Here is a 27,373-nt window from a genome sequence, read left to right on the forward strand (position 1 = left end):
TAGTAAGGGATATAGGCCGATAGCTACTTGGAGACTCTCTATCCTGGCCCGGTTTATGTAGAGCGATAGTGAACGACGCCAAGATATAGATAATACATTTTCTAAGTAAATTCCGTTGTATAAAGTTAAGAGGTCTTAGTTTCCTCCGTCAGGTTCCGCAACATGGCATAATGTATACTGTCAGGATCTGGTGCGGAGTTTGATGTGCCCTTAAGGGACAAATCGAGTTCGTTTATGGTGAAGGGAAGGTTTAAAGGGGAGTCGTTATTTCGATTTAAATTAATAGGCAACCTTTCCTGAGCAGCTTTAAAATGTTGAAAGTCGAGACAATACGACGACGTGTTTGAAACTTGCTCAAAATGAGCCGCAAACAAGTTGGCAGTTTGCGAACAGTTATATGGAAGGTGGAGAGGGTCTGCTGCAAACTGAACGTAGTTTTTTCCAAAGATCAGACGTAGGAGTAGTTCTCTTTATTTTTTCAATGTAGTCTAACCAGGTCTGCCGTCGACTCAACCTGAAAACTTGCCTTTGCTCTCGATCTTCTGTAATTTTCAAGATTTTGTGCCGTAGGAGATCTGTTAAATACCATAAGACATTTTCTAAAATCTTTCAGGGCCTTCGAACATTCCTCTGACCACCACGGAACTGCGTGACGACTTTGTTTCCCTGAGGATTTGGAAATGCTCAATTCAGCCGCTGAAATAAGAGCTGATGTAAATGATGCAGTTGCTATTTCAATATCAGTGTTTTGAGTATTAATGGTTAGAGGATTTAAGCTATTTCTAAATTTATTCCAATCCGCTTTCTGAATTTTCCACCTTGGAGGCCTGTCGATTGCAGAAGGAAGCGATTCAAAGGCTATGGTAATAGGCGCATGATCACTCCCCGACAGGTCGGGAAGAACGGACCAGTGTACCCTGGTTCCCAAATACGGACTGCATATCGGCGAATAAATTGCCGACCGTACGCCGATGATTTTGAATATTTCTTTTTTTTTTAAATATTACACTCTCTTGAATATGCCGGGTGTTTTCCCTTGCAATTGATGCATCGCGTCTCATTTTTGCATCCCTCCTCTTGGTGTCCTTCATCACCACAGCGTGAACATGTCTCACTGGAGTGCCCGAACCTTTCCGACAGCGGAAACACCGCTGGGGGTTTTTGAAGTACGGCCGCACAGACAAAGACAAATAACCGGCTTTGATGATTTCTGGCGGATGGGGTTTTGAAAACGTTATGAGACACGGGGTAGGAACCTTTACCCCGTTTTCGGTCCGAACTATCCTGACCACATCTGTCACCAACTCGCACTGCAGCTCATCCTTAATTTCCTCTTCATTGCAGTCCATAAGTTCTCGACAGAAGACGATTCCCTTGGAAGAGTTCAGAGAGGCATGAGGCTGTACAGTAATTGCTACCTGGTCGAAAAAGCTTGTCATTTTCAGGGACTTCTTGGCTTGAATGCAATTTGCAGCCTCCACCAGGATAGTTCCATTCCTCAGCTTCCTTATAGATTTTGGTTGCCCTCCACAGGCTACTAAAGATTTGTGGATAAGGAAAGGGCTCACCTTAGTCAAGGTTTTTCTATCTTCCTTATGACTTAGTACAAGAAATAAAGGTGTAGGAATATTTATCTCAACGTCGTTTTGTTCTTTTTCCATTTTTCTTTGTTTTGATCAAGCTCACATTCTGAGTCAGACAATTGTCGTTTTTTCTCCAGATCACTTTGATCTCTTGTTACCACGCTTTGCCCTAGTTTTGGGGTGATTTCGGTTTCCATAAGGATTTTAACCAGCGCATCGTGTGTAAGGGTGCAGGCCGAGATACACCAAGAACGGGCACGCCCTCGATAAAACTGGATCCCATGGGAGCCCAGGTTAATCTACCCCAGATCCCCGGGGCCTGGTGTTGACTCGTTTAACCAGGCTGGGTATACTCGCACGGCCTGGGTTCGTACGTTGCAGCAGGAGCTCCGACACTCCTGCTCAGTACACACTTCCTGACCAAGGACATCGAAGTGGCTGGCTTCTGAACCAGTACATGACTTACGCCTCGGCAGAGACAAGCTCACATTAGCTCTCACTGACACCAGATAGGGCATCTAGTGCCGGCTTAAGCACTCCCAGCGAGCCATGTACTGTAACGGTCAAATGGAGCGGGTACTAATAAGACCCTGGAGGGGGATTGGGTAGTTATTAGGGAAATGGTTAGGTGGAGGTGGGCAGTTTAACGTCATACCCAGGACGGAAGCAAAAGTTATATGTTTCTAAAAATGATATATTTTTGTAATTAATTAATTAAACATATCTTTTGGAAATAGCTACAAATATGTAACAAAATGTACAAGAAATAACTTTGTACAGCTTTATAAATATATAAAGACACAAATAAAAATAATATAGCTAAGAGATTTGTAACAAAGTAGGGAACTCTTCTTCCAGTTGTCGAAATTCGTGGGAGAACTTGTTACGCTCCGCAATGCACCCAAGCTCGTTGGCCAGAAGACACTGTACATACAAGCAAATATTTAGGAATTAACTCTTTGTTAACATGAAAAGAAGAGATCAGTGAGAAATGTAAACTACAAAATATTTTACAATTATCTCTAAACACTTCACTACAATTCATCAGGTGTTCAAAAGTTCCCTTTCTATTAACGTTTTAACAGAAATATATAAAACAATATCCAGGGAGCGATTGTTATAAGACTAAAAATTGTGGTTTTTGAGATATATACACCAACTTAAACCCCCAATACGAAACATTAAAAATATAAACCCCTATCGAATGACTCAATTTAATGGTCCTTGTAAAAGAAGGACAATGCTGCAAACAAGCAGCAAATTTTGTGCTGGATTCTGTATCTTAATCCAGAACAAAATGGAGGGCTGTCCAAATTTAACTTTAAAAAATAAGCCAAAAATCAAAACGTTTGTTAACAAACTATTTGTTTAATAATTAAATAACATTAATATTACACTTATTTATTAATTTCCACTCAATTATTTTTTTGTAATTAGTTTGTTTTAATTAACAATTTTTTATAACTTTATTTATTCTGCTATTTTTTCATTACCACCATGGTTACCCATACGACGAATGTAACAATATTCACTAACGCTCAGCCAAATCTCATAAACTGACATCCACCCCCATCAAACTCAGTGGTGCCTATATAAAAATACAAACTTGCAAGTCTATCGGTTATTTCATTTTCGAGATATTATGTGGACAGACAGACATAACATTTTTGCAGCCTCTCGTATATGATAGACTTTGCTAACGCTCATTGAATTAGTATACGGACTCCTTCAATACCCCAGGTAGAAGAAAGATAAGTGAAATAATAACACACATTGATATATTTTGCATGTCTGTGATTTCCTGTTCATCATTTATATTTTATTTTTATTAGAATTTAGAATTTGTTGTTAACTATTGTCTACTTATTTAATTTTTTCTGAACTTAATTGATTTGAGTTTGCCTAATTTTGAACTGGAACTCTGTTAGTCATCATGGTGTCATCACCAAAGAGAATGGACTACAAGGCATGTGGGAGTACTTTTATGTGCAATAAAAATAAAGATGGGCCCAATACAGATCCTGTGGAACTCCTTGAATAACCAGTTCCCATGACTATTAGACTCAGATATCGCCATCCGGGTAATGACTTGCTGCTTCCTGAAAGCTAAGTAGGAGCTTAGGCATCTTTAGCCTCGCCCCTTATTGCTATTAAACTGCAACTTAAATGAAAATAAATGATGGCTGACACAGTTGAATGCCTTGTCGAAGGATGTAACATGATCTCCTCTGTCAAATGACTTTACCACAGATTCAATTAAGTATGTCGAAGATTTTGCTTGAAATTCAAACCGGCATTTACCTAAAATCTCATATACTCTAAAAAATGTACAAGTCTTGTAAGAAAGTTTTTCAAAGATTTTTCACCAAACTGGCTAGATTGCAAACAAACAATCACTAGATATATTTTCTTTACTTAAAAAAAGGTCTAATTTCAGTATATTTTAAAATGTCAGGGAATAATCAAGAATTGAATGAATCATTAATTCTTGTTGTCAGAGGTTTAGAAACCAAATCCGCAGAGGCTTTTCACGATAGATGTGGGAAAACCATCTCAACCAACTGACTTTGTGCTTTTTAACCCATTCCCTGCTGAGGATAAAACATAAAGAGGATTAACAAATGCGTACATTTTTAATCTAGGTGAAGAGGTATTCTCATTGTCTCATCAGGTGCACAACCGAGTGTACTATGATGTTTTAGACACATAGACATGTCTGTGATAGCATCAGATTCCAGACACTGCACTAAGGAGGAAGATGAACTGGAGCTAAACCCAACATTCTCACTAAATCAACTCTTCCCACCTTAGCTACGTTATGTATAATCTGTATGTTAAAACCAAAAAAATAATTTTTCTCAAGACGATTTTACATTTCATCAAAACCCTTAGTATTCCTTGATAACAATAAAATTAGTTAATGATATGGCACAAAGTTCTAGGATTATAATTATACATACATGAAAATACAAGCCGTAATTTAAATATAATTCATTAGTTGGAAAATCCATTAGCAGACAACACAAGCTTTTCTATGTACCAGATAAGTATACAAATATATGATAGACTTATTATCGTATATTTACTGAAATGAACACTATATTATTCACAATCATTAGATACCTGCAGGTAGATCGATTCCTTCACTTTAGTGAAGGCCTCCATACGGTGGAAGTTCTCTTTTACTTTATTAAGTAGACGGATAGCATCAGCGATGACCTCAGTTCTGACTTCACTATCAGCAGATGCCACTGATGCCACCTTGCACTGGACAAACAAGAGAAGAGCCGAAGCCTGATCATAGTAGCCTCCATGAGACAGCACCACCAGCAGAGACTGGTCCATCAACTTGAGGGCTTGGTTTGGCAGATTCATCTGCAACTAAATGTAACCATTTTTTTTTAACGTGTTAGATGAATTCAACAACATTTGGTTTTAACCCTTTTAGGACCAGCTGTCAATATATTGCTGGCAAAGTAGGATTGTGCTGAGGATCAGGCGGTGTTATATTGATGGTGAGTATTTACCCGTTCTGGACCAGCTGTCAATATATCGCTTGTGCAATATCTTTAGATTTTCACTACTGTTTTGGGGAATATATCGCTGAAAACTGAATGGTAATCAAATATAACGTTTACAACGATTACATGTATGCAATTTCGTTTTTGTTTGCATTTAATATATTTATAAACAGATGGTAAACAATGATAATTATAAAGGAACTGATGTAGCAGCAGCAGGTCGTTTTACGTTTTTGTTTCTCTATATTATTATATACAAACACTCACAAAAATATGCTAATTCTCTTCAAGAAAAAGCTATTCTATAATGGTTTGAAACACATAACTATTCATGAATCTACTTCTACATATGTATACATAAGTATAAAAGAAAAAGAAAGCGAGCATTCAAACAAGAAAAACAAACATTATAAATAAATACAATAGATTAGCAGCTGATAGTCCACGAAATTAAAATTTGTGAATAAGTAAGTAGAAAACATATTTATCTTAAATAAACATCTTAATAAAAATGCATTTTAAAGTAAAATGACTTACTTGTACTTGTGCAAGTTGCATGGCCACTAAGGCAGTGAGGTAGTCAAGATAGTGGTAGTTGGCTATAGAAAGAGCAGCAGTCAGAATAGAGACGGCAGCTGCCTGACTACCTTTAGCTGCCAACAAGAGAGCCCTTACACGCACAGATGGACACAGGGACGGCCCTACATCCAGTACAGTGGTGATAGAAGCCAGGGCTTCTGCAGTATCACCTTTCGCTAACATCAGCTCTCCTTCTCTGAAACATCAACTATTTTTACTTATTTCTCAATTATTCATTCTGTGAACAGCATATTTGCTTAAATATACAGTCAAACCTCCATATAACGAACCTCAATATAACAAATTCCTTGATATAACGAATTTTTTTAAATCCCCTAGAAGTCTCCACAAGAATCAATACAAATTTCACCTCTACATAACGAATAAAGCATGCTCACAACCTATAACGAATTTTTAGTAATCCTGGATGTACACGGTATAGTGAATTTTTTGTTGTTAGAACCTCTTGTAGTGAAATTCACCTCTATATAACGAATGTTCCACGACTGCACCTTGTTATAACGAACGTAAACAAACGTGGCAACGGTAACAAAGGACAACAAACAAACAATTGTGTCTCGACATGAAAGCTTAGTCACAGCCACTCCGATCTGAACTGCTAGACGAGTTTATTCAGTTGTTGTAGAAAGTTTGGATTGTGCGGTGCTTCAGAATTAAGTTACAGTAGTTTAGTGACGATGGACGCCAATAACAAAAAGAAACGGCGCGCTATAAGCGTAGAGTGTAAACGAAAAATTATCAAATGCGTTGGAGACAATCTGACAAAAAAAAAATTGGACATCGCGAAAGAATTCAGCATTTCGCCCAGCACTTTAGCTACAATTTTAAAAAAGAAAGAGAAGTTCGATGACGGAAGTGTACTGTGTTCCAAAATCAGAAAGATAAGATCATGTGAGCTGAAGGACGTAGAGACGTGTGGGGAGTTAACGGACGCTGACATAGTGATGGGAGAATCGAATACTTTAAAGAATCGAATACAGTGAATTCGAATTCACCCCTGTATTCGAATATGTATTCGAATACTTGTATTCGAATACTTTTGCTCAGCTGAGCGTTTCTAACAGACAGGTCTAGACCTGTCTTACTTCTTTCCCGCAATCTATTGTTCCTGGGTTATTTCACTTGTTTGTCACGAATTCACCACTGTATTCGAATACTTTGGCTTTTGGTGCCTCGTATAAACAAGTCATACCCATGATATACGAACTTCAGAAGAAATATCTTTGTTTACATGCTACTTCAGTTCCGTCTGAAAGACTATTTTCCACAGCAGGTCTTGTCACTAATTACCGTAGAAATAGACTGAAGCCAGAAAACCTTAATAATATTTTGTTTTTACACAACAATATAAAATAAATATTCATATTTGTCTTTATTGCTTAGAACTGCAACTCTTAAATAATATGTATTTTTAAATTTAATAATTATACATTTTTTTAAGTATTAAAATTTGTAATTATTTTTTCAAATTATGAATCTCCCCTAAATTATTCTTTTCAAAGTCTCCATATATGTATTCATTTTAAACCTCATATGAATACGAATACAGCTCTTGGATATTTTATTTGAATACTATTTGTCAGAATAAACGAATACTCCAGGTTTGAATTCAATTCTTCCAGAGAAATTGTATTCATTTCAAAAGTATTCGAATCCATTTTGATGTATTCGAATATGTGAATACTCTGGCTGTATTCGAATACTATTCGATTCTCCCATCACTACGTTGACATCATTTCTTCTGTGACCTCTGTTCCAGATGAAAATGTGGCTGCAGAAGATGACGATAACGATGAACCAGATTGTGTAATGCCCGACCCTAATTTAAAAGAGGCTCGTGAAGCCATTGGTGTTCTAGTGTTTTTTTCTCAAAAAGGGTGGTTTGAGTGAAAGTGTGGTAAAATATATAACTGAATTGGATTGCTCATTGGATATTATCGTCACATCACGTAAGCAGACTACCATTACTGACTTTTTCTCTAACAAACAGGGCGAAAACAGCATCAATAATGATGCCATCGAAACACAAAATGTAGATTAGGCCATTTAAACTTTAAAAATCTATAATTTTTAGTTTAGTAATACTGTACAGGACAAGTACTGTATTTTTTACTATCTGTAGCGTAAGATTTTTAAGTTTTGTTCAGGTCATGTTTGACTTTCAATTTTCTTTTAATGTGTTTTCAAAGTACATAGCTACTGTATTACAGTTTTTCTGTTTCCATACTGTATTCTTAATTAAAATAAAAATAAAGTTTCATTGTTCCAAATTAAATGCATTTGTATTTCGTTTTACACACTATTTACCCGTAAATACAGTACAGCATACGATTTCACGACCAAACCAATGGTCTGTGAACCTCGATGTAGCGAAATTGTGCCTAACCTAACCTCAATATAACGAACATCATTATATCAAAAACTCGATATAACGAATTTTCTGTCCGGTCCCTTGAGGTTCGTTATATCGAGGTTTGACTGTATATGGAGAATACAATTCAATTTTTTTTTATTCTCAAGATGGCTCCTTACTCTCTTGTTTAACTGTATTATAACATCAGTAAATTATAACATGATGTAGTGGTAACCCAGTAGCAATCGTGTTAAAATTATGAAGAACAACAGATGTAACTTCAGCTTACTGCAGTAATCATTATGTCTCTAGGATAACTGGATATTGGAACAGTTTTACAGACAAGACCAAAATGAAGAGAAACAAATTGACAAGAGTCTGAAACCAAATCACTACATTGTTCAACTGCACATTATTGGGTCAGATCAAGGTTATAACTGCTAGTTAAGATTTATCATCTCGGTAATAAATTGTGTTTCATATTACCTTCCAGACAACATTTGTCTTAAGTAACTTGGAAATATCATATTTGTAGTACTTCAATACAGTCATTTGTTTCTGAGTTTTATAATTATGACAGCCTAATTTCCATTTGAAAATGCAATTCATAATATTTTCTGAGTCAACTTTAGTAACTGTATCTGTTAAGCAATAATGATTTGTATCTTTTATATGCTTCAGTATCTAATTTTACATAAAAAAATAATTTGTATTCAGACAAGAATACATTCTACCTGAGCAAAGCCTCCCACTTGTTGAGTGTGGCCAGTTGTCTGACAGCTGACTGGGCAGTCTGCCACTGACCCTTGTACAAAGCTCGGGTAAAGTACAACACCTGCTCACTGAGCTGCCAGGAAGAGGAATTTGGGAACCGTTCCTTCGCATGGTCCACTACCAGCATTCCCAACTCATATTCTCCCTGTCATCATATTGAACAAAATTTAATGTTTATTTCCAGAACAATATTATTGTATTGAAATATTTTGGCTTCACTGTAGAGAGCCATCTTGTCACAGATGTTAAACTGAAATTGTTTCAAGGATTTTAAACCTTGAGACAGAACTTTAATCTTGAAAGTTTAGTGATTTAGAAGTCGAGTTCTCTTCTGAATTACCAAAGCCAAAATTGTGCTTAAATATACAACTTAAACTCACTGCAATACTGAATATGAAAAGGATTACTTTTAGACTGTACAAACTCTTCTTAACAAAATTACTTGATCCAAGTTCATCTTTTCAATCAATGTTGAGTCTGAACTAAGTCCTAATAAGAACTACATAATTGAAACATAAGATGATCACCAGATCTGTGAGCCTGAGAGCCATGTTACAGATAGCCTGGCACACCGCTTCACCCTTGTAAGAGTTAAGACCTTGGAGAGAATCGGCAGTGTCTAGATGTAGCAGCAACTGACTGGAGAGTGATGCCATGTCTGATTTTCCATACAGAGTCCACAGGGCTGCCTTGTGTGTGAAACTATGGGCCATTAGATCCATCATAGAGAATTGACAGTTGAGCACATCACTGCGCATCAGGACCTGAAAACAGAAGAGGTTTGTTTTGGAATGTTTATAAATGAAGTTCTACTATACAGAACTAACAGGACCTGTGCATGAGACCTAAAAATAAAGGAGAAATGCCTTGCAGAATGGATTTTGAGTAGGAAAAGTCGTTACGTCACATTTTGGCTATATATTTTGCTGGAAGGGTGTTGCCCAATGCTATTTATATTGGCCATAGTCATGACCCATAGCCATAGTCGTGCTAGTTATATTTGCGTTTGCCCTGAAACACAATGATTCCTAAACAATGATAACTAAACACAATGATTCCTGCCACTCTATCAAATATTTACTACATTCCAATTCCAACCATTTTCATGAAATCTAAGTTTATATATTTTAAGAAACCCAAAACTATCTGTACTCTAATGCAATTCCCAATATGTACATAATCCAAATTTTGTTATAGGTCCATTCAAATTCCACGATCGTTTTTACAAACACATTGACAGTTATAACACTAGAATTAAAAAGGTTAATATTCTTAAAAAATGCACCTTTTAAAACTTTTTAATGTTTTTATTTTTACAATGTACATTTTGGTTTCAAAGAATTCACCTTCTTTAGAACCTGAAGATGGATTCTTCGAATCTGAAATGTATATTGTAAAAATAAAAATTTGATAAGTGTAAAGAGAGTGCATTCTTTTTACTTATATTGAACACTTTTTGAGGCTACACAACTAATTTTGATACTCTTCATTGCTATTTTCATCTTATAGAAAAAATGTTCACATGTACATGGAATAAACATTTTAATACAACTTCTTATTAAGTACAAGAAGTAGATTATTAATATAAATAACTTTAAGATAACCCTAAAACCATTATATATTCTTACTTGTTGAAAATAATTATTTGAATGTTAGGGAATTCTTGAATGATGCATAGTGGTGGACAATCAATTTTTTCATATACGCTGTAACTTACTGAACCTTATTATAGGACTTTGTGATTTTGGTAATGTCACTTCTTCATGTAGCGATGTCCTTTTGTAAATGTTTAAGTAACAATAAAGATTTCATTGACTGATTGGCTGATCGAACTTACTTCAAAAACTAGAGCAGGCTTGCCCCCAGTGGTGCCAGCAAACTGGGCAAAAGACTGCAAGCCCAGAGATGTCAGATAGTTCAGACTCAGGTCACTGCACTTGGAAATGGATCTTTCCATCAAAATTTCCTGTGACAAACATTCTTTTTTAATTTACATACATATAAACTCAAATGCCCTAAATAGTATAAACTAAATTTGAATGACCTTGTAAAACAATGTGTACTTCACCAAACATAACAATAGATCTAGCAACAAACTATACATTTTATTAATTCTTTAATTAATTGTTGAAGTTTAAGGTAAAAACACAATTATGTAACACACAACAATTAAAACCTTAAGTCCCTTTTTTGGTAACCACAACCAACTGTCATGTAGCTTTTTGATATCTATATTCCAATCCCATGTAAGATTTGGGAGTAAATATGTTAATATTGAAAAATGTGCATTCTATTTTTAAATACACAGGATTTTAATATTTATTTTTTCCAGACTTATATATTCCTATTATAAATTTTACAATCTAAAATTACATAGCAAGAATGAATAAAAGTAACACAAAAATCCAAACCCATGTGCTGTTATGATGGAACAGTTCTACAAACAGACCTTGTTTTCCTCAGTGAGCTTGTACAGCCAGGACTGGGCATGCTGCAGGCAGATGTTATCATTGACCTCATGGGAAAGCCAGATCGCTTCTCTCAAAGCCGCCAGTGCCTCAGCTCTGCGAACAACAGACAATGATCATCTGAGTTACGATTATTAGGTAGCACAATGAATAGTCTTCCTTACCCACCTTAAGAAAACATTTGATAGAAATTTAAGATATAAATTAGCAAGGGAATTTTTTCCAATTACTCTACCGATATCTTTATTGTACTTTATTTGTGAAAAACCTTTTATTTTCCTTACAAGTTAAAAACCAAACGTTTCAATTTGTTATAAAACTAATCTATAATAAGTGAAGAAATAAATGAAGAATGAAAGTACTCCTATACTACATCATACAAAGATACCACCTACTTGTGCCCAAACTGTGCGTGTAGAATGGCCAAATTGAGAGCTGCATATCTGTAGCCCTTTGCCTCTTTGTCTTGACTCGTGGCCGTACTACGGTCAAAGTAGTGATAGAGACTATCTATTGCTCCCCCCAACTCCTTCACCCGTAGACAGTTTAGGTAGCTCAAATAGTGCTGCAGCATTCAGAATTGTGTATTAATATGGTTTCATAAAATATTTTACCATTAGTGTATTAATTCCTTAACAATTAAACTTACAGCCTCAAAATGTTCAGGATTTGCTTGAATGACTTGGCGGATGACATCCTGTAGTTGTGGTGGAGGAAGCGCACAGTTCTCGTTATTCTGTAGCCAAGCAGTTTGACGCGCAATGAACAGTTCTGCCTGTCTACGAGACCATAACGCAGGAGCCTCTTCCAGTGTCTCATCTTTATCAATTCTAAATAACAATATGCAAGTCAAATATTGGCGGCTTAGAGAGTATGATAATAAATTAAAAAATATTCTTAATAACCTTCAAAAAACTACACAAATTTTCTTTTTTTTTCAAAGCAGTACTGTATATAATACGGATGAAAATGAAATGAACATTTTAATATTTTTATCTCAACATTAATAGACCAATATTAGTCACTTAGCTATGACAAATAATTAAAAATAAAATCAAAATATTGACAGTTTATATTGAAAGAAATTTCTTCCGAACAGTTCAAATAGTTTTAACAGTCATTAAAACACAATATAAGCAAACTAATTTTATATGAAGAGCAGAATTAAAGGGGGACAACTAACTCTAAGACTAGAATAAGTTACATATCACCTTTTGAAGAAACTTTCAAGCTTTGGGGTTTTCTCCTGACATTATTCTATAAATGAAATTGTATCTTTTCGAAATACATAATTATGACTGGGTAAATTTATAAAGGATAACCCAAAGAGTGCCAAAATCCACATCCTCTAGAGCAGTCAAGCTGTACTAAGGTTTCCCAGTAGCTGTACCTACATGTCTAAGTTGGTTTGGGATGGTTTACTATTACTTGGAGACCTGGCTATTCACAATAGAGTCACTCTAATGTGGGTGCCAGAACATGGGAGCTCCTGCAAGAGAGACAATTAGGGGTCTGACAAAATTATGTTCTCTTAGTAAGGTCACTTTTTAAAATATAGCAAGGGGTGTTACTATGTACTGGGAGCCAAAGAAGAGTGGGACTCAGACTCCCATTACTACCCTTATAACCCTGTTAAGTTGAATGTAAACTCTTCCAGTGCGCAAACTGTTAAGCCAGACAGGATCATCTGTCTTAAAGCAATGACTTAGTAGGGATGAAGTAGGAAACCAGGGACACCTATTGAATTTTACAGATTACCTAACCATTTGCATGAAGTAAGGTACCATTCACATTGTATGGTATAGTGGCTTTTATTTTGGAGGCTATTTAATGCACATCCTTGAGCAACAAGATAGCAGAGGTGTAGAAGGGGATCTTGTGTGTTGGCTCCCCAAACTCTATTAAGCTGTATGTCCACCTCCTGTAGGCCTATATGAGCACTGTTCAGCCACAAAGGAGCACAATATCCAGCAGTGGGATATACCAGAACTTGTGTGTTAGCTTCCCAAACTCTATTAAGCTGTATGTCCACCTCTTGTACATGAGCACTGTTCAGCCACAAAGGAGGTCAATATCCAGCAGTGGGATATACCAGAACTTGTGTGTTGGCTCCCCAAACTCTATTAAGCTGTATGTCCACCTCTTGTACATGAGCACTGTTCAGCCACAAAGGAGGTCAATATCCAGCAGTGGGATATACCAGAACTTGTGTGTTGGCTTCCCAAACTCTATTAAGCTGTATGTCCACCTCTTGTACATGAGCACTGTTCAGCCACAAAGGAGGTCAATATCCAGCAGTGGGATATACCAGAACTTGTGTGTTGGCTCCCCAAACTCTATTAAGCTGTATGTCCACATCTTGTATATGAGCACTGTTCAGCCACAAAGGAGGTCAATATCCAGCAGTGGGATATACCAGAACTTGTGTGTTGGCTCCCCAAACTCTATTAAGCTGTATGTCCACCTCTTGTACATGAGCACTGTTCAGCCACAAAGGAGGTCAATATCCAGCAGTGGGATATACCAGAACTTGTGTGTTAGCTTCCCAAACTCTATTAAGCTGTATGTCCACCTCTTGTACATGAGCACTGTTCAGCCACAAAGGAGGTCAATATCCAGCAGTGGGATATACCAGAACTTGTGTGTTGGCTCCCCAAACTCTATTAAGCTGTATGTCCACATCTTGTATATGAGCACTGTTCAGCCACAAAGGAGGTCAATATCCAGCAGTGGGATATACCAGAACTTGTGTGTTAGCTTCCCAACCTCTATTAAGCTGTATGTCCACCTCTTGTACATGAGCACTGTTCAGCCACAAAGGAGGTCAATATCCAGCAGTGGGATATACCAGAACTTGTGTGTTGGCTCCCCAAACTCTATTAAGCTGTATGTCCACATCTTGTATATGAGCACTGTTCAGCCACAAAGGAGGTCAATATCCAGCAGTGGGATGTACCAGAACTTGTGTGTTAGCTTCCCAAACTCTATTAAGCTGTATGTCCACCTCTTGTACATGAGCACTGTTCAGCCACAAAGGAGGTCAATATCCAGCAGTGGGATATACCAGAACTTGTGTGTTGGCTCCCCAAACCCTATTAAGCTGTATGTCCACATCTTGTATATGAGCACTGTTCAGCCACAAAGGAGGTCAATATCCAGCAGTGGGATATACCAGAACTTGTGTGTTAGCTTCCCAAACTCTATTAAGCTGTATGTCCACCTCTTGTACATGAGCACTGTTCAGCCACAAAGGAGGTCAATATCCAGCAGTGGGATATACCAGAACTTGTGTGTTGGCTCCCCAAGTAGGCAGCGTTGTACTATATTAAATCAGGTATTCACTTATAATTTATTTGAAGAGGGTTAATGTATACTGATTCAGACACTTTGACTAAGAAATTATGATGAGAAAAAATATATAGTTAAATAATAATCTATATAAATAATAATAAATAACTTTCAAGTGCTATTTGTGTAATTCATTCTACAAACTGTAAAGGGAAATCATAGTATTAATTCATTTTGTTGGTTATTCAGTATACACAATGACATAGGTTTAACTATTTAATTTAAAGACTTACATGCTAACTTAAAAAGCTTTAAAATATTTTAAATCTTCAAAAAAACCACGTGTTATTGATAAGTTTAAGAATCATTATTGTTATTTATTGAAAACCATATGACCACATTCAATTTGAACTATACTATTCTATTTGCAATTGTTTCAATATCAAAAGTTCAGCATTCCTTATTAATCACTCAGCGTTAGCAAAATCTGTCACTCCGGTTTCACTTTTGTATGTCTGTAAAATATCTCTAAATGTAATTGAGGCATAGATTTGAAATTTTGAAAAGCTTCATTTATACTGTATATAGGCAACATAAAGTTCAATGATGGTGAATGCCCCTCAATAAGATTAGCAAAGCTTAAATATCCATAGGATATCTAAGAATCCATTAATAGAATTTATCATGTTTAGCTACAACTCTGGCTGGGAAATGCTTCTTCTGTCCATCTGTTTTCTGCACAATATCTAAAGAAAAAATATTCTGTGGGCTTGAATTTTTGTTTGAAGTTAAATTTCCACATAGGCAAGTTTGAGTTTGATTATGGTGTAGTTCTGTCCTTGGGATTTGGCTGAGTGTTAATGAAGCCTATTACTCGAAGAGTTATATCGAGAACAACATAAGCTAGAAGTTTGGCTGAAACTTCATTTCTACATAGGCAAGACCAATGTCCCTCATCTGACAAGAATGCCATCAAGAATACAGCCATTACCTTCAAACAGTAGAGGAGGACAGCAATCCTCCTGTGACAGATAACTGTTAGTACTTTATGACAGTAATTAGGCGGAAGCAGTTTTTTCAGACAATTGGATGAGACATATCCCACCAAATTTTGATAAGTTCACAACTATGAAACTTAGTGAACCTTGTTACAAAACACATGGTCTGGCATACTCCTACCTTGTAATAAGAGTAAAACTATTACTGGTGATAAGTAATGTAAATAGTAGTTAAACGGGTCCATAAAAGTTTGTGAGATTTCACACAACATAAATTTTACTACTGAAACCAAAGACCAATAGAGTTGATAGCTTGTAAACGTACCTGACTCGTTGCATGTCCTGAGCAATAGAACAGGACGTCTGTTCCATGGAGGAGCTTAGATCCATCATACTTGTTGAGGCTAACGGTGATGGTGGTGATGGTGAACTCTTGAACAGATTACATTTCACCTCATCCATCTGGCGTTGCCTGCCTCGCAACACATAGTGCTGGAATCCTCGGTACAGACTCACTGTCTGCGAGAAATTCAGTTTGTCGAAGAACAACATCACTCGCCTCAAGTAGACACCTGCATAGACCTATTTATTTACTTGTTTACAACACAATATGTTTACGATTCTGTAGAGCGCAGATTACCCAAAACATTTGGAAAGGAGTGTTCGGACAATCAATAATTTCTGAACAAGTCCGGTTTTATGTTGATGGTAATGGGATGGGTGACGTGCAAATAAAACATGTAGTGATACATACTACAATACTTTTTAATTACATTAGAGAACTGTATTACAGTACATATAATACATACACATATAAAGAAGGAATTGCACATACAGTACATAAACTCTTTTTGGTTTAATAACAGATACGATAAAATCATTACAAAATTAACTTAAAAGAGATGGCTGAACATGTTTTATTGCTTAAGCTTTTAGACTCGATTTTTGTAGAAAAATCTCTTTGATTCAAATACAGCAAAAGGTTCATCCACTTGTTAATTTTTTAAACCGTTCTATACTTTTGAGTGTGTCAGAACACACTTTTAACAGTGTAACACACTTACATTTTATTGACATTGATAGACATCACACAGCACAATAAACAACAGCACAGACAGTTAATTAAAGCAACACTCATCTCAGCGATACAAAGTGAGGTTAGGTGTACTGGTAAATGAGGCACAATGAAACAACTGGGCAGGTGCGCTCTGCGACCATTCATATTTTTAATTTACTCTCTAACCGCTCATGTAATGTCAGTGTAGCAGGAATTTTGAATTTACACTACTATATAATATTTGCAATGTGCCGTTAAAGTAGGCTTTAGTTTATTATTTAGAATACTCTTTGATAGTTGAAATAGTTCCGGACATTCATATCCTAAATCAATAAACTAAGTGACCATTGGACCTATCGTCTGATCTAATGGCCATCTCTCATTGATGGACACATTGTGTGGTCCCATCTTGTCTGTCTGTCCGCCGTCTAGGAGTGTGCCATAGATGCCCAAGCAATCAGTTGTACTATCAGAGTCCATCTGAACAACACATGCTCCGGTAAAAGTCGCTCACAAAAACCTAACCCTTTGTTCTCGTTGTAGTAGAAGTGTCGCCCCGGGTCCCGATGCCCTTTGTCAATGAGGTTGTCGAAGTAATGCCATGCTAAACCTCCCTCGTGTGAGATGGACAGATGGTTTCTCTCTAAGCCTGTATCCTACCAGCAACAATGTAAAGGAGTTACAAGTCACTCGGTCCTCCATGGACCGTACTGTAGCCCTGGACAAGCTGGAAGTCCTCCCTCCTCGAACAAAGCAAGGCAAGAACCTATATCATCAGTGAGTTGGCATCTATTCTCATTAAGTGCATCCTTTCTATCTCATGTTTCACCTGTTCTTCCATCTCTGGATGTAACTGTTTTCCATTTTAATTATTTGCTCTCTCAATATGTTAAAAATACTGTCTCAAGCACTTTCGGTTAACCGACATTTCAGATAATCAGCTTTTGGATAATCAGTGCTCTAGTGTACTTCAATTCTCAAACAGCATAAAACAGTACATCTATATAATATAGAACATATACAGTAAACCTTAAATAATTCAAATCTCAAGGAACGAGTAAAACACTTTATTAATATACTATAACAAATAATAAACAAAATACTGAGTCTTATGCAATAAGAAAATTATTATGCAAGTTGTACTCGTTCGTTTTTATATATGCACTGAGACGGTGATTGATAAACAAACCCAAAACAAGGAGGATGAGTTATGAACTGGAGTGGTAGGAAGTTAAAACACTGATCTTGACAGCTCCAAGGCAAGATCACATACATTCAGATTGTTCACATTGCTGAATTCATGGAAATAAACAGACATGGCAGGAAGAGGGTTCTTTCTCATAAACATGTTGTGAATCGTCCTATTAAAGTAGTTATGTAGGCACAAGCTACAATTTAGAAATGTTATTTTCAAATTAAGTTATTGGTTTAAGGTAAGAAAAATATGGTAAAATGTAATACAGTTGAAGTTTGATAAGGAGGACAAAGACCAGACCTACCTCATATATGGAAAAACTCAGATATAATACAAATGTGGTAGTGCCATGCAAACTTGATTGATTTTTGCTAACCATAATTACTCAGGAAAACTATCATAAGCAATATGGGATTGAAGGTCAAGATAATTGATAAGGGTCTGAACATATATTTATTTCGTAATAGTTTAAGGAGAACAAAATAAGACATAAATCACACTAACAAGCTTTTAATAATATTATGTTTGTCAGTTAAAGCTTTTAAGTTATACAAAAAAACAAGGTCAATATTGTAAATGTTAATAATTATACTTAAAATAGGACCTTCTAGACATGACTCAACTCCCGGACTCCTGACTCCTACCCAAACAAAATTTACAAATTAACTTTTCTTTAGTTATATTTGTTTGTCCAATAAGAATACTGGAAGCTAGATTTAACTAACTGATTAGAACTTTATTTAACTAAACCTACAAATATATTCTCGCAACCTTGAAATACATTTTTCTCATTGGATTGGGAGTTTTTATATTTATCATCGTAAAAACTCCTTTAATGTTCTCTTAATTTTTTAACCACAAATGCCTCTGCCGCTCGTTGTCCTTGAGATACTGGCCTCCAAAGTGCTTCTTTGAGGAGTCCAGAAATATGTAAGTTACAAGGTGGCAAGTCTGGACTATAGGGTGGACATTCCTATGTTTCCCATTCTAGTGAAACTAATTTTTGTCTTATGGTGTTAGCCGGATGTGGTCTGGTATTATTATGCAGAAGAATGTCATTTCTGGCCAATTAATATTATCTTTTCCTTCAAAACGAGAATTTCAAAAGAGTTATATACGGATTTTCTTCAATGAGATTTTGGACTACCTCTATGTTGTTGGCCTTGGGTTATACTCATCCTTGGACAACGATCAAGGCTCTCATTCCTAAAATTTTCACATCCTTCAGAAACTTCTTTGTGCCAAGCAAACACACTGGTTCTTCACAAGATCTTGTCCGAACCGTCACCATAATTGCCAGAAAATGTTGGTTGGGCTGATTCCTTCCTTCACCAAAAACTTGATTATAATCCTCTGCTCAACACAGATATACATTTCCTGTTCACTCATGATATCTTTTGATAATAAAGGATCCCATAGAGTACCGGTCAGTTCCTCCCTCTCTCTAACAGTACGGGCCACCTGCACATCAACTGATTGTAAGTCAATGTACTCTTTGTTTAGATAACCAGTCCTGTTTATCATAGGTAAGTGAATACTAAAATGTTTCAGTTTCATTTTTCCACTACTCGTCCTGGAATAGCATGTTCAAAGTTTGAATCATATACATTTAAATAAACTGACAATAACTTATAGTAAGTTACCTATTGGACTGCTCTTGTTGACTAGGGAGATAGGGTCGATAAGCAGCCTGCCAAGGTTGAGGATGGTGTCCATCAAGCTGCCTACTTCTTTCTGGGTAAACCCTTCCATCTCGGTAAGGAAGTTTCTCAACAAGTTGGGTACAAGTTTGTATTTGCCAAATTCCAGCATATCTATCAGTTCTTTATAGTCCATATCAGGGCACTGCAGAAATGTCATTTTATCAATAAACTAACAATATAAAAGAAAATATAATAAATAGAACTAAATTATGGCATAAACATCTCTCTGTACTCATTAAACAACATATTTTACTGTCCCCACCCTGAATATGAATTGAGGGTATAAATAGTACAATTTTAATCAAAATATTGTTAGAATGGCTCATTAAAAAATTTTTGTTTAACAAAATTGTTTTGGAATCAAACAATTTTAAAAGAGAACATTTCAACGAACAATGAAAAATATACTCGATTATCTAGCACCATTACTTGCATATTTTGCTTATATTCTGCATACATCTACACATGCATGTCAAATTGGGTCAGAATCATGGCCAGGCCTGTACTCAGTTTTGGCGGGCCCTGGATCAAATAATCGGCTGGGGCCCATCATGTACCACCAACCGCCCCCATACAAGTGTTGGACCCTGATAAAATTGTCAAAAAAAAGTCGGAGTATATTACCACTTTGATTGAAGCTATTTTGTTATCATGTGGTCCAATATGTATATTTTCACTGAATACCACAACCTGATATTTGAACCCTATATATATATATATATATATATATATATATATATATATATATATAAAATATACGGAGAAATAAGTTAAAACAAAGAATACATTTTTTATGGAAAACAATTTTTATGGAATATGCCACAATCACTATCATCTGGCATCTCTATAATCAGCATGCACTTAGCCCTCACGTACACAACTCACAATATTTCTAACATCATCAAGGAAAACATTCCAAAGGTGACAAATCTGAACAATAAATGACTAATTAAAAATTATTGATTGATACACTGGAACTGATAGTACTGTAACTACCCTTATAATATGTTGTTTATTAATTGGAATTATTAAATCTATCTTCATTAAAATTGAAATTATTGGATATTTTAATTTTTTATATAGTTTTATTTTTTTACTATATAGTTAAATGATGTACAAGAAAGAATATGGAATTTATACATTACTTGAAGTTTCATGAATGGTAACTTCTAAAAAGACTGAGAAACATGCTGATTATGTAAGAGACTAAAATTAAATATAAGTTAATAGAGTAATGTTGAGCATGCTGCAGTTTGTCCAATACTACTCAACAGACATGTCATGTTAGTGTGCTAATATAAATGTCTTCTTAACTATAGCATTGGTCTAACTTTAAATGTCAGATACAATATAAACTCCCAGCTGGAAGTTACTGATTCATCAAGTAAAGAAGCTGATGATGCAAAACGCATTGAAACGTGTCCTGAGCAAACACATTTTTATTGAGCTGAACAACAGTACGCAAGTAATCAAGTGTTACATATTTTTATAATTAATTATGATGATATTGAACTACCATGGATTGAGACTAGCAGAAGTAAAATCTAGACATTATACATAAAACAAACTATTATATTTGAAAAAGATTACCTAATGTAGCCAGTTGGACGCCAACATCCGGTTGGTTAGAACACCGAGATATAGGCTACAGCCGCTAACGTCTGATTGATCAGCCGTTTACTAAAATATTATTTACAATCATTTAAAATTTGTCTCGACTAGTTTAGTTTTGATTTGAAATAAATATGGACTTTCCACATCAATTTTAAATTGGTATCACTTAAAAAAAACCTTGACATATGGTAGCGTTTTTATTTTAATTATTTTACTCTCCTTTTACACTCCACACTTATTATAAGAATTTCTTGTCAATTTATTTAAAAAAATGTTCTTTAATTTTGTAATGGATATTATTATATAATCACTTTATCAATTAAAATATTTCCAATAAAAGAAGATTTTTTCAACAAATTGTTGGTCTAAAGTAATTATTTTATGTCAATTTCTTTTGTTGTAGTAATTACCAAACACGTTATGTACATAATGCGCTGTTAACTTATGCTAATCGACAGCCAATCTAAAATCTACAAAACAAAACAAATTTCAAGTTATATAAATACTAGGAGGAGTACAGAGCGAAACATAAAGCATTTAAAAGTGTAAAAATAGGCCTTGGCAGTTTTGGGTAGTACTGGCCTCAAGGGCACTGGCAGGCACAGGTTGGACAGGAGCCTTGGGCACTAGTGTCCAAGGGTTGAAACACTAACATAATTAATACACTTGGGAAAATGTAAAATAATAACATACAAAATTAGATTGGTTTATTAACCAGGAATGTAATAACCAAATTATTTTAGTCTTACCAACCTGAATCAAATGAAGGATTAACATGCTGAAGTTCCTGCGGTGGGAGGGTTCTGGCATTTGCACAGTAATTTCTGTTGATATTTCGTCTGCCTTTTTCAGTTGGCGAATAGCTGAAAATTTGTATTAATACACATTTAATTACATATTAAAATTGGTATTATATTAAGAACAAAGAAAACAAAACTATTGGTAAAGTAAATAAATATTATTCTTAAATACCTAAGTAAAAGAATCAGGCACGTCTTCAATACTGCCCTAGATCCAAATGAAGAGGAATCGACCGAGAGAAAAGTTCATATTGGTACTTTATAAAGCACAGTAAGGTTTAGATGCGGGGATACTCTAATTAAATAAGTTTACTTTGTGAAATAATGCTCAATGGATAAGTCTATGGAAAGATTTTGTATTCACATTTTGCAGTGATTAAATTAAAAAATTACCTACTCACATGAGTTGGTTGATGGGTTGGTTACTTGTTTACAGTTTCCACCTGAGAAGGATCAAGTGCTGAGTTCATTTAAGTGAAATATACATTTCAATCTATTTAATGAGCAACCCCTTTCTGAATCCTAGTAAGCACATTTGCACATTGAACATTGATTTCCTGCAAATCTCTGCAACACTCATAAAAATGACAACCCACTCCATCTTTAAAACCTTCAAGGATCTCTGATATTTAAAAAAATCTTCAAATCAACTGAAATATAGAATACCGAATTTTGGTTTAGTGATTTTTTAAACCAAAATTTGAATATTAACAGCCATAAATTATGTTTCTTTTGTAATAAAGTATTTGTGAAAAGTCAGAATTAATATATAAATTTGAGAACACACTACCTAGATGTCTCTGATTATAATCTACTATCTGTACAAGAAACATTCTTGCCCTACATTCTCGTTAAATGTGGTAAAATCAACAAAAAGGTCTTACTGATCCTTTCTAGGTAAAATAACTAGAGGGAAATCAGTTGGCCAGTACTAGTATAATACAAGTGCTCAGCTTACTGTGCAATTTTTTTTCTGACTGCCCTTTAACGAGTTAACGGTACTTAAAGAGGAGCTCTAAGAGAAATAAATGCTGCATCACATTTCAAAACAGTATTTTGTATGCAATTGTCCTGTTTCCAATTTCACTGAAGGGATCAAACTAGCCTTAATTATCTTAAAAGATTCTAGAAATTAATCCCAATGTCTCACTGAGTTATTAAAAAACATATGCCGAATCAATAATTATATAAAATTGAACAAGACAAGAGTAATTCTTGTAATTAATAACAACATTCTATATTGTTAGATGTGGAACCTCCAGCAGGGCTGCCCACAGCGACACTTGTGGTGAGGTCCAACACTCGGGAGGGCCCAGGCCGAGATCCATAAACGTTTTCTTAATACCTTTCATTCTGAAAAATGTGTATTATTCTAAGAAAGGCAATATAGCATAAAAGATTTTGTACTTTTATCAGTAAAAGACAGGGGAAGAAATAACAAGCGATCTTTCAAAAGTTAAATACATTTAAAATAGAAATTAAGGATTGTTGTGGTCAGAGATTTCACAACTGCTCAAATGCGACTGGTGAATTTGGAGGTGTGGAGGCAAGAATAAAAGAAATTAATCCAGCTGCAATATTCACCATGTGCTGTGATTTTTATACTTTTTCAGTGTTCATGCAGTTAACAAATCTTGTGTGTTGTGACTTTTCTCTCTTCTATTAACTAATTTCACAATGTTTAGTAGCAGCCCTGACAGACTGAGTGTATTTTAAAACAACAATTAAGATCACCTACACAGAGCTTGTGATCAGAAATGCCCCTGGCCTTCAGTGCGAGTTTCTATGGCGCCTTTGGCCCACCCCGCACTTCTGGCGGATTAAGAAAAACATCCCTCCCGGATGGCGGATTAAGAATAGTACCCAAATTCAAGCTAAGATGACGTGATTGCTTGTAATGGTTATCTTTAACTTTTTATACTTATAATATGTACGAATGTATAGCATAATGACAAATAGTAGATAAGGACTTAGTATCACCCATTAATTGTGTTGTATAGTGAAAATTGAATTAACCCGTTTATAATTTTATTAGTTTATCAGTCTAAGTTAAATTGTAGAGAGTTAGTTAAATTTGTATATACTAACATGTTACCACGGTAACAGGCTGTTGGAGCGTAATACCTCAACACGTTACTTTGTAATAGGTTATTGACAAACAGTGTTTCCTGCCACTAGCAGCCATTACTAAAAAATACCATACATGATTGTTTGAATTAATTTAGAACTTTAATAATGTCGAACTGAATTACGTTATAGATTTTTAAGATTATATTATGGTGAAGCTATATATTTACAGGTCAAAGAAATATAATTTCTCCAGTAATATATTAGGTAATTGGCCGGGGCGGCAAAATACGAGTTTCGCATTATTAACTTATTGGAATCGTCCTACAGAACAAAACAATATAAGGTTTGGAGGGGTGGAAATGAGAAATAACGAAGTTCTAGAACATAAAAAATGGAACAACTGTTCAAGCGCGGAGCAATATTTCCATGTTCTACATCCACATCGGGCATCACGTGACCTTTTGTGACCATGATTTAACCTCGTAATGACATCATCGGATGCGGCACTATCTTTGCAAACGGAAAAATAATACTGAAATGAGCAGAGTTTTGATCCAAATGAACAATGTTTTTCTTAAATTTCGAGCTAAAAATTAATTACTTGTTATCGAGTTGAGACGAGTGCCCCCGGCCATCAGGGCGCATTATTAACTTATTCGAATCGTCCTACACGCTGATGTCAGCGAAAGAAAAACATCCCTCGAGATAGCACCTATCAGTAAAATTTCAAATTCTAGAGGAGCTGATCAGAAATATAAATTGACTTGTAATGGAAAGGCAATTATGTATCTTGTAAAAAACTTAATAAATCATGAATACCCCTAATATACGTACATAAATGGACATTAATAGAGAACACTTACCATTAGTGTGTTCCACAGAATGTACAGAAACTAAATAATCTCATTTCGGTCGAAACGTAAACTCTTAACATGCCCCACAAAACACTCCGACACACCAATTCACTACGATTGGTCGAACTATTAGATGGTTGATCCATGATCATCACGCACTCACTCGATCCAAACTACAGTACACGATATCTAGTGAAGCACTGACTTCTGCCCCGGAGCGTTCAGATAACAGATACGCTATCAGTCCCAGCTGCAGATAATATTTACAACACACCAGTTCACTACGATTGGTCGAACTAGTGGATGGTTGATCCATGATTGTCACGCACTCACTCGATCCAACCTACAGTGTACATGTTATCTCTGACTTCTGCCCCAGAGCGCTCAAATAACAGATACACTATCAGTCCCACCCGCAGATAATATTTACAGATTTATTTTTTTTCCAACACAGCACACAAACAGAACATTAAGAACTTAACTATTTATGTATATACCCTTTAAAATCATGTTATTTGTCATTTGCATCCCCTAAAACCATACATATTTTTTGTTCAGGAGGATGAGCAGAATACGTTGATAATGTCAAATTCGTGATTTGCCACCTCTGCCTTTAATTTTATAATTTCCTTATCTAATAGTAATTTCTCCATTATTTCAGTTAATACATAATTCTACAAATAGGGACCAAAAATTCGAGTAAAACAAAAACCATACCTAAGCTATTGGCAGAGCCTAATATGCAGTATCACACAAAAAATCATGGGTTATTGCGAATTAATCTTACAACTATAACCCTAAGCTTTCTAAACAACTTACCATCAGCCTTCATATTGCAGTATTCTTGAATTAGAATAACAACTGCTATTTTATGAGGTGTTATGTGTTCTCTTATAGATTTTTTTGAAAGCGTGTTAGCAGACCATGATACCTCTTTATTTGCCATTATTAAAATTAGGCCTAATTGTTTACTTCTGAACAACTGCCTCTTTCAGAATACTCTAAATATGTATTTCAACAGAATAAAACACCACGAATTAAGGATCATAATTTTATTTTTATTATCATACTATCAACACAAATAAACCTTTATGGCAGTTACAAATTTCAATAGTTATATTACTTGGTTTGGTTAGGTATCAAATCAACTCCAAAGTCCAAACGAAAAGTAATTGTTTGTTTATGTTTGAACTTTCGTTTTATTGGTGTTTGCTTTTAGATGACTTTGTAGAGCCATAGAGAATAATGATTTGTTTTTTATGTTTCAACAGTTTCACATCACTTAAACTAGTGGAAAACCACAAACCTTTGGAGTATGTATCAGTCTCAATTCTATGAGAAGATATTGCATCCAATGCTACAATCTGTTAACACTTAAAACGTTAAACAGTGAGTTGCTGTAAGTGAAACAGGAAAGTTGTTGTATTGTTGTGGAAAATTATTATTAGTGAATTTTCCAACAATATACATTTCTGGAGATTTGTGCGAAATTCTTTGGTGTTATTTAAAGATGACAACCTATTCACAAAATGTCTTTGCCTTTTACACTGAATTATTAAATTTATTAGGTGCTTTTTTGTACTCATCCCAACCCCTTGTAGCACCTTGTTTTCCATTATTTATTGCGCTTTTGATTTTTTCTCTATTTTCTTGAATCATAACATTATTTTCGGGAATACTTTCATTCTATTTACTCCAATAGTGGGGTCTGTTCATCAAACACTTTCTTGATTAATATTCATTATGATAAAATGCTCAATACTACTAAAATTATCCACCATCAATGCACTATCACAATAAATAATAGTAGCACCAGCACTATCTGCATTTCACTTGAAAAAATCTCTTTTAATAATTATTTGCCCTTTACTTTTTACTTCAGCTAAATTACAGTACAGATCAGCCTTTGGTCTGTGATTTTTATTAATATATTGCCCAAAATATTTGGGTACAAGGGTTACTCTAAAAGTTGAGATATATGAAGAGTTTTTGTACCCAACTTACTAAAGGTTCTTACTATGCGTGATCAAAGTAATTCCTTATAGCATCAATGCACTTTTGAAGTCGGATTTTACAATCGTTGAAAGCACCCAGACATTCAAATTTTGAATTGGAGTCACAATATTAATGAATTTTATCATTAATTGGAGGGGTTGGGACCATAGTGGTTTAAGTCAAAAATTGAAACTTTTCACGATGAAGAAGTTTGCGTTTACTGCAGTGTAAAATTCTGTGGATATTTTTTTAAAATTTTGTAGTATGAAACTCATACAATTATTACTAAATTAATTTTTTGTATTCGTCACACCTTCTTATTTACTTTCGCTATGGTCAAAAATACGGATGTATATTTAAAATATGACACGCCAATATGACTTTTTATATTTTTGTAGTTTAGTTGTTTGACAAAAACAAATCTGATGTAAATATAGTATATTTTATTTACATTTTTAGAAAAATAGTTAAATACAAATACAAATTGGTATGGATAACTG

The 27,373-nt window shown here is 35.1% G+C and overlaps 1 protein-coding gene across 1 annotated transcript; it reads right to left on the reverse strand.

Annotated features, from left to right (window-relative positions):
- Positions 1 to 2,261: 2,261 nt before the first annotated feature.
- Positions 2,262 to 26,051, reverse strand: LOC124362270 (anaphase-promoting complex subunit 5). Its single transcript, XM_046816627.1, has 13 exons — positions 25,698 to 26,051; positions 21,908 to 22,017; positions 19,481 to 19,682; positions 15,911 to 16,157; positions 11,949 to 12,129; positions 11,695 to 11,864; positions 11,281 to 11,395; positions 10,669 to 10,797; positions 9,359 to 9,595; positions 8,792 to 8,976; positions 5,642 to 5,879; positions 4,707 to 4,964; positions 2,262 to 2,507 (listed from the first exon to the last, which is right to left on the reverse strand). The coding sequence occupies exons 1-13, from the start codon at positions 25,822 to 25,824 to the stop codon at positions 2,403 to 2,405; spliced, it is 2,304 nt and encodes a 767-aa protein (XP_046672583.1). The 5' UTR covers positions 25,825 to 26,051; the 3' UTR covers positions 2,262 to 2,402.
- Between the last annotated feature and the right edge of the window lie 1,322 nt (positions 26,052 to 27,373).

Source organism: Homalodisca vitripennis, chromosome 1 (genome assembly GCF_021130785.1).
Source record: "Homalodisca vitripennis isolate AUS2020 chromosome 1, UT_GWSS_2.1, whole genome shotgun sequence".
Classification (NCBI taxonomy): domain Eukaryota; kingdom Metazoa; phylum Arthropoda; class Insecta; order Hemiptera; family Cicadellidae; genus Homalodisca; species Homalodisca vitripennis.

Coding starts and splice junctions, on each gene's coding strand:
- LOC124362270 (XM_046816627.1), bottom strand. CDS start 25,824: ATGGCAAATAAAGAGGTATCATGGTCTGCTAACACGCTTTCAAAAAAA. Junction 11,865..11,948: donor ATCCTGAACATTTTGAGGCT/GTAAGTTTAATT, acceptor TGAATGCTGCAG/CACTATTTGAGCTACCTAAA. Junction 9,596..10,668: donor AGCCTGCTCTAGTTTTTGAA/GTAAGTTCGATC, acceptor TTCTGTTTTCAG/GTCCTGATGCGCAGTGATGT.